The sequence below is a fragment of the Larimichthys crocea genome, chromosome XIX (genome assembly GCF_000972845.2).
Source record: "Larimichthys crocea isolate SSNF chromosome XIX, L_crocea_2.0, whole genome shotgun sequence".
Taxonomy (NCBI): domain Eukaryota; kingdom Metazoa; phylum Chordata; class Actinopteri; family Sciaenidae; genus Larimichthys; species Larimichthys crocea.
The window spans coordinates 13,296,448-13,304,820 of NC_040029.1; the positions used below are offsets into that span (position 1 = coordinate 13,296,448).

General features: G+C 45.6%; 1 protein-coding gene across 1 annotated transcript; it reads left to right on the forward strand.

Moving 5' to 3' along the window:
• Nucleotides 1-3,749: 3,749 nt before the first annotated feature.
• Nucleotides 3,750-6,979, forward strand: ftcd (formimidoyltransferase cyclodeaminase). Its single transcript, XM_027291719.1, has 14 exons — nt 3,750-3,926; nt 4,043-4,226; nt 4,301-4,429; nt 4,506-4,594; nt 4,688-4,867; nt 4,980-5,117; nt 5,214-5,345; nt 5,426-5,487; nt 5,560-5,686; nt 5,767-5,928; nt 6,013-6,056; nt 6,124-6,262; nt 6,339-6,434; nt 6,716-6,979. Exons 1-14 carry the CDS (start codon nt 3,873-3,875, stop codon nt 6,797-6,799), a joined length of 1,620 nt encoding a protein of 539 aa, XP_027147520.1. The 5' UTR covers nt 3,750-3,872; the 3' UTR covers nt 6,800-6,979.
• Nucleotides 6,980-8,373: the final 1,394 nt, after the last annotated feature.

Sequence of the window (8,373 nt, forward strand, 5' to 3'; positions counted from 1 at the left end):
GTAGTATTTGTAGGAGTAGGAATAGGAGTAGTATTTGTAGGAGGATCAGTAGAAGGAGTTGTAGTATTTGTAGGAGTAGGAATAGTAGTAGTATTTGTAGGAGTGGGAATAGTAGTAGTATTTGTAGGAGGATCAGTAGGAGGAGTTGTAGTATTTGTAGGAGTAGGAATAGTAGTAGTATTTGTAGGAGGATCAGTAGGAGGAGTAGTAGGAGGATCAGTAGAAGGAGTAATAGGAAGATCAGTAGAAGGAGTAGTAGGAGGATCAGTAGAAGGAGTAATAGGAAGATCAGTAGAAGGAGTAGTAGGAGGAACAGTAGAAGGAGTAGTAGGATGAACAGTCGAAGGAGTAGTAGGAGGAACAGTAGGAGCAGTAGTAGTAGGAGGATCAGTAGAAGGAGTTGTAGTATTTGTAGGAGTAGGAATAGTAGTAGTATTTGTAGGAGGATCAGTAGGAGGAACAGGAGGTGTAGTAGTAGGAGGAGGATCAGGAGGAGGAGTAGTAGAAGGAACAGTAGGAGCAGTAGTAGTAGGAGGAACAGGAGGAGCAGTAGTAGTAGTAAGAGGAACAGGATGAGTAGTAGTAGACGGAGTATCAGTAGGAGGAGTTGTAGTATTTGTAGGAGAAACAGTAAGAGTAGTAGGAGGATTGGTGGAAGGAGTAGTAGAAGGATCAGTAGAAGGAGTAGTAGGAGTATCAGTAGGAGTAGTAGGAGGATCAGTAGGAGTAGTAAGAGTATCAGTAGGAGTAGTAGGAGCAACAGTAGCAGGAGTAGTGATGGTGGAGGTGCTGGTGGCGTTGATATTTGATGCAGTTGACGTTGTTGTGTTGGACTGTGCTCCCATCATGGAGGTCACCAAAGGAACAGCTGTGAGGAGACACAGTTTATTACAGTGGTTTGTTATTGTGTGCTCACACCAACTTTAAAAACAGCATCTACACCTGAATCTACACCTGAGTCTACACCTGAGTCCAAACCTGAGTCTACACCTGAGTCTACACCCTCCAAACCTGAGTACACCTGAGCCTACACCTAAGTCTAAACCTGAGTCTACACCTGAGTCTAAACCTGAACCTACACCCTCCAAACCTGAGTCTACACCTGAGCCTACACCCTCCAAACCTGAGTACACCTGAGCCTACACCTAAGTCTAAACCTGAGTCTACACCTGAGTCTAAACCTGAGTCTACACTCTCCAAACCTGAGTCTAAACCTGAGTCTACACCCTCCAAACCTGAGTACACCTGAGCCTACACCTAAGTCTAAACCTGAGTCTACACCTGAGTCTACACCCTCCAAACCCGAGTCTAAACCTGAGTCTACACCTGAGTCTATACCTGAGTCTACACCTAAACCTGCACCTGAGTCTACACCTGAGTCTAAACCCTCCAAACCTTCGTCTAAACCGGAGTCTACACCTGAGCCTAAACCTGAATCTAAACCTGAGCCTACACCTGAGTCTACACCTGAGTCTACACCTGAGTCTAAACCTGAGCCTACACCTTCCAAACCTGAGTCTGAACCTGAGTCTAAACCTGAGTCTACACCTGAGCCTACATTCTCCAAACCTGAGTCTAAACCTGAGTCTAAACCTGTGTCTACACCCGAGTCGAGCTTCCACCCAATCAGAGTTTCAGAGTTGGACTGACATGAACTTTACTTACTGCGTTATAAAATGTTTAACGATGATGAAGCAGCAAAAGTTTCTCATATTTCTGACAGCTGATGTTAATTTATTCGTACTAATGAGGTGAGGCCTCTAAACAAAAAACAGTCCAACGTTCAGTCCAGAGAAGCCGAGTCCTGGAGGCTGATTTAAGTGTCCAGGAGAACAGTGAGGAGCTCTTTAAGGAGACGCATGATGAAGAAGATTAACTGTGATGTCATCAGATGAAACAAAGTTTCTTACCCAGCGTGAAGAAGAACAAAAGGTCCATGTTAGCGTCTGCAGATCTGAGACCAGTCCACTACACTGAGTGCGCTCATGTTGTGCTGTGTTGAGCTCATGTTGAATTCCTCTATATCATAAAAAGCAGATAATGAAATCATAAAAGTCAACAGCAGCTCAAAGTTATTCAGTAACACCTAACCCGAGTCTTCATCTGGAGTCAAAGTTTATTCTTCAGCTGAAGTATATTTACTTTTTATTATTTTTATTAATGGAAGAATTCATCTCTGATCTTTGACTCTTGGATGATTAGAGGGAAACCAGACTAGTCCGAACATCAAATGATAATAATAAATGACAATCTTGTTCTGGAGTTTTCTCTCCTTAGGTTACACGAGGTCACGTGTGGGCCTTGAGAAGAAGAAGAAGAATACTTTATATACTTTATTAATCCACGAACGGGGAATTTCTTTTTACACTCACATTTTTATTTACATGCATTTTAACCCAGATACACACACATGCAGTATAAGGCACAGACATGCAATTTTGGAGAGAGATGGTGGAGTGATGGGCAGCCCCCCTGAGGAGCACCCTGCGAGCAGGTGGGGGGGATCGTGCCTTGCTCAAGGGCACCTCGGCAGTGCCCAGGAGGTGAACTAGCACCTCTCCAGCTACCAGCCCACCTTCCATATTTGGTCCATGCGGGACTTGAACCGGCTACCGGGAACAGTAGGTGCCAGTCTATCTCAACACTGTGGTGTCCAGGGTCACAGAGACCTGTTGCTGCCTTCATAGACATAATAGATAGCTTGTTGTTGACGGTCCAATCTGCGTAAACAGACATCTGTGTCTCCAGACTAGAACATGCTGACAATAACACCTCCATGGGTAAAGACATTCTCTGTGACTCATTCTGGGCGTGTAGTATTTGTGGTGTTATCTTGGGGTTTAAAGTCGATCCACCAGGATGAGTTGGGCAGAATGTGAGACCGACTCAGGCACTTCTGATGAACTTTGAGAGTGTCTCTAATTCTCCTTGATCAAGCGTCAATAAATAATACAGCATCAGACATCAGAGGCTCCTGAACACTTTCTGAACTCCTGACCATTGACTTTTGACCTCAGCAACTTCTCCACAACACCTCTGACTCATAAATCTGCAGTTTTGGTTCACTTTTATTAATTTGGTTTGAAAAACATCATCGTCATCATCATCGATCTCCAAAAAGGAAAACACACACCAATAAAAAAATCAAGCTGCTGTTAGCTCAGTTTGTTAGCTGCTGTTAGCTCAGTGTGTTAGCTGCTGTTAGCTCAGTTTGTTAGCTGCTGTTAGCTCAGTTTGTTAGCTGCCGTTAGCTCAGTATGTTAGCTGCTGTTAGCTCAGTCTGTTAGCTGCTGTTAGCTCAGTCTGTTAGCTGCTGTTAGCTCAGTCTGTTAGCTGGTCAGCAGCTTCTGTGTGTCGTGTTGTTGACCTCGTTTGATGTTTGGCTGTTAAAGATTAATCCCGGTAACGATTGCTGAGGCTGACTGTTTATGATCTTCTTAAGTCAACAAAGTTTCCCTCTGAACCAATCAGCTGCCAGATATCAGCTGATCATTGATTAACCGTTGACTGTCTGTCTTTTTGTGATGTAACTTATTTACTGAGTTTCTTCAGGCTTGATGCTTCAGTCATGAATCGCTGACAGCAGTTTGTCTGTCAGACCGTGAACTTTGACCTCTGACCCACTGTCTGATGGAGACAGAGAGGTCAGGGGGTGTTTTAGAGACAAACAAGATACACCTGATGAATCAGACTAGGACAGGTCCTCTCCTCTGCTGTAGGGGGCGCTGCAGTGTTTGGGCAGAGTGTGGTAATTATTGTCAGCTGACCTACATACTGATCTGTTAATGATTCCACCCAGAGGCCTCCCTGTGAGGGGGTCTGTGTTTTTTGGAGGGGCTGAAGTCTGAACTCCTCAGTCTGCAGACGCTGCCATGGCTCGGCTGGTGGAATGTGTCCCAAACTTCTCCGAGGGTCGAAACAAAGAGGTTTGTGTTTAAAGTTTCTTTGAATAGCTTGTTGAGTTTGCCCTCATCAAGGTTCACTTACTGAAATGTTTCAGCTCAGTGATTTCTCAGAAGAGGTTCACGTTCGTGTGTTTCAGGTGATCGATGCCATCTCTGCAGCCATATCCGGCACCTCTGGCTGCAGCCTGCTGGACGTCGACCCCGGAGCCTCCACCAACCGGACCGTCTACACCTTCGTGGGCTCTCCAGAGGCCGTGGTGGAAGGAGCGCTGAATGCTGCCCGGCAGGCCTTCAGCCTCATCGACATGAGCAAACACTCAGGTCAGCAAGACTGTCACAGCAGCAGCTCAGTGTTATACAGGAGGAAATACCTGATGTGTGTGTTACCTGTTCAGGTGAGCATCCTCGTACCGGAGCACTGGACGTTTGTCCCTTCATCCCTGTCCAGAACACCTCCATGGACGACTGCGTCAAGTGCGCCAACACATTTGGACAGAAACTCTCTGAAATGCTGCACGTCCCCGGTGAGACTGTTTAAATCACCAACACCAGGGAGTTACAAAGAAACATTAACAGGCTAATCGTTGACTCCATCCACAGTGTATCTTTACGGAGAAGCAGCACGGAAAGAAACAAGGAGAAGTCTTCCATCTGTCCGTGCTGGAGAGTATGAAGCTTTACCTGAGAAGGTGAGACTCCAACAGCCAATCAAACTTCAGCAATGTCAAAATAAAAGTCCTAGAAAAAGTCAAATAAATCTGTATTTTTTTTTTCTCCTCCAGTTGAAGCGTGATGATTGGATGCCTGACTTCGGCCCCGCCTTGTTCGTACCATCATGGGGCGCCACGGTAACCGGCGCGCGCAAGTTCCTGATCGCGTACAACGTGAACCTGATCAGCACCAAAGAACAGGCTCATCGCATCGCTCTGGATGTCAGGGAGCAGGGCCGCGGCAAAGACCAGGTGAGGTCACATGGAGGGATCAAACATTTGTATCTTTTATTGGATCATCAGGATTTAAATGTGCTGAGAGAGGATCCGTGACCTTTAGTGACCTCTGTTTGTATCGGAGCAGCCCGGGCTGCTGCAGAAGGTGCAGGGCATGGGCTGGTACCTGGACGAGGCCAACATCGCTCAGGTGTCCACCAACATCCTGGACTACGAGCTGACCCCCCTCCACACTGTGTATGAGGAGATCTGCAGGGACGCTGAGGTCAGAGGTCACAAGTTATGATTTTAGCTTAGCCACATGCTGACGTGTTTGAATAAGTAACTGATCTTGTGTTGGTCGCGGTGTCGTCGTGTTCAGGACCTGAAGCTGCCCGTGGTCGGCTCTCAGATCGTCGGTCTGATCCCTCTGAAGGCGCTGCTGGACGCTGCTGACTTCTACATCCACAGAGACCGACTGTTCGTCGTGGAGGAGGAGCACAAAGTCCGGCTGGTCAGAGATCAGCTGTTACATTCAAATCATTTGAACGATTTGGAGACGCCCTGACGTGACGTCTCTCTGTCTGTTTTCAGGTGATCAGCAAACTCGGCCTTGACTCTCTTGGTCCGTTCGACCCAAAGGAAAGAATCATCGAGTGAGTTCATCCTTCAGTTCATACAGTTCATAGTTCATACTGCATACTCATATTTTATGCTCACCTGTGCAGGTACATGGTGAGGTCACAGGAGAACAGCGGGCTCGTGTCTTTGTCTCTGCAGCAGTTTGTCCGGAGCGTCGGAGCTCGGACAGCAGCGCCTGGCGGAGGCTCTGTTTCTGCTGCCATCGCTGCTCTGGTACGAACAAACACGTGTGATCTACAGGAAGTCCAACATGTTGAAATGTGAACACGTCTCATGACTTCCATGTGCTGCAGGGGGCGGCGTTGGGCGCCATGGTGGGTCAGATGACGTACGGGAAGAGGCAGTTTGAGAACCTGGACGGGGTGATGAGAAGGCTGATTCCTCCCTTCCATCAGGCCATGAACGAGCTGCTGCTCATGGTGGACGCCGACTCGTCTGCCTTCAACAGCTACATGGTGAGCGGGACGCTCTGAGACCTGCTGACCGAATAATTGTAATGACCTCAGGCCGGTGAATGAAGGTTTGTCTTCCTGTTGCAGACGGCGCTGAAGATGCCAAAAAACTCAGCAGAGGAAATCAAAAGGTGACAAACATTTCTGCATCATCCAGCGTTTAGAGATCTTACATTAACCCTGAATCTTGTCTGACAGGCGACAGGCTGCGATGCAGGAGGGTCTGCAGCGGGCGGTGGGCGTCCCTCTCGCTCTGGCTGAGAGGATCAGCGTCCTCTGGCCGTACCTTAAAGAAATGGTCGCCTACGGAAACATCGCCTGCAAGTCCGACGCTCAGGTGACACAAACACCTGACACCTGAGTTTGTACTCAAACGAGAAGGCGCGTCGTCAAACCTGCTCTTTGTGTTTCAGGTGGCAGCTAAAGCTTTGGAGACGGCTGTGTTCGGAGCATATTACAACGTCACCATCAACCTCAAAGACATCGCGGACAACGCCTTCAAGACGGCTGTAAGTTCATCCACGTGCTCTTTAATCTCAGTCATGAATCATGATGTGAAGAACTCGTCTCAATACAAACTTTCAGTCCAGTTAGTAGAACCAGAACTGGGAGCTATAGGGCTCCCAGTTCTGGTTCTGGAGACGATAGGAACCATGAGGAAACCACGAGCTGTTCTCGAGGGCTTGAATTGAGACGCTCCCCTTCTTCTTCCTGTGATTCCCGTCTTGCATCGAGGTAAATGAACCTGGTTCTGACCAGTTTGTGGTTCTGCCGTTGTTTTGTGCTGCAGACTCAGTCGAGAGCGTCAGAGCTGCTACAGGAAGCGAAGGACAGTGCGGCCGCCATCCTCCACGCTGCTGAGGAGAGAAACTGAAGGCTTCCACAGTGTGATGCTGCTCTGTGACCGGATGTTTCCTGCAGCGATGCACTCTGGGACTAGTAGTTGACTAAACCAGATTTAGTTTTTTGGAACAATAATAATTTCTGTTGATTGTAAATATTCATCATGGAGACTTAATGTTGACACGAGTGACCAAATAAACAGACTCACTGTCTGAAGTCTGGAGTTTTATTCATTGTTCGTCTTTTTACATCAACAGAACAGTTGTACAGTTACAAAATATCAGTGCAATATGTTCCATGTCCCTTTGTGTTGGGTCTCTCTTGGTCTGCTATGGTAACTGAAACTTGTGTGAGTCTTTGCCAGCCTTTAAATCTCGTTTGTAAATGCTTTAGGAAGCATAGACAGTGCACACTTTAGATGAGCTCACACAAAATACTTAAGTAACGAGTAGAAAGTGCTTTCCTGCATTCCTAACCGTTTATAGGTCATCCAATAGAAATGGAGTTTGTGAGTTTTTATAAAACATTAGTACAGAAGGGTAAAACATCTATAACTGTGATTATAAACTATATGCTAATGAGTCAGAAACATGCTTTATAAACAATGAATTCAGTATTCATGCTTCACTTATTATACAGTGTTGCCGTAAATTAAATCATGACACATTTCTACCTGAAAATGACTTTTTTTCTTTCTGTGTTGATGAAATCTGATGTTCTTTAAATTTAACATAAATATTTATCATGCAGATTACGTGTCCGCGTCATAATGTTCAGCACCCTGTAAAACTTTTAAACATTTTGAATCTGTCAGGTTTCATCAGCAGGATTTATTGAGACACTTTATAAACTTTATTCAAACTTGTTGACGTCACGTTACAGCTACTAATGTGTGTAACACTGTTACTGTGATGATAAATCTTGAAATATTTATATTTAACATGTAATCTGTGTCTATAATAACCAGATCCTGAAATGTAGATGTGACATGAGGGTTTCTGAATAAAGAGCACACACACACACACACACACACACACAAACACATACACACACACACACACATCACACACATATATATATAATATATATAAATTAATTAATAATATATAATATATATAATGTATATATATATACTGTAATTACACCGACGAGGCGAAATTAAATTTAAAATGTCATAAAAGGCGGGAAATGAGTCAGATCATGTTTATAACTTTGATAAATTCAGATTAAATCAACGCTACCATGACTGCCAGCCTGAGGTCCAGTCCAGGTGTAGTTCACCTGGACTGTGACAAATCATATATAATAATTAATAAATCATAATAATTGATGACCGAACTTCGATTTAGTATAACATGTGGACCGCTTTTATTTTGAAATCCAGCGAAAGAAGCGTCACCGGAAGTGCGTGTGCTTCCTGTGGGCTAACATGCTACGTGTCCGTGTCTCGAGCGGTCCCGTCAGGTCCAATGGAGTGAAGCAGCAGAGCCTGCACGTGAGACACACCTAGGAAGAGGAAACTTTCGGAAAGTTTCCCCGAGACACAGATAGAGGACAAGAGCTTTGTGACGTAGGAACAGCTGATCGCTTGTTGTTGAGAGAGAT

Coding starts and splice junctions, on each gene's coding strand:
- ftcd (XM_027291719.1), top strand. CDS start 3,873: ATGGCTCGGCTGGTGGAATGTGTCCCAAACTTCTCCGAGGGTCGAAAC. Junction 4,430..4,505: donor TGAAATGCTGCACGTCCCCG/GTGAGACTGTTT, acceptor CTCCATCCACAG/TGTATCTTTACGGAGAAGCA. Junction 6,263..6,338: donor CCTGCAAGTCCGACGCTCAG/GTGACACAAACA, acceptor TTTGTGTTTCAG/GTGGCAGCTAAAGCTTTGGA.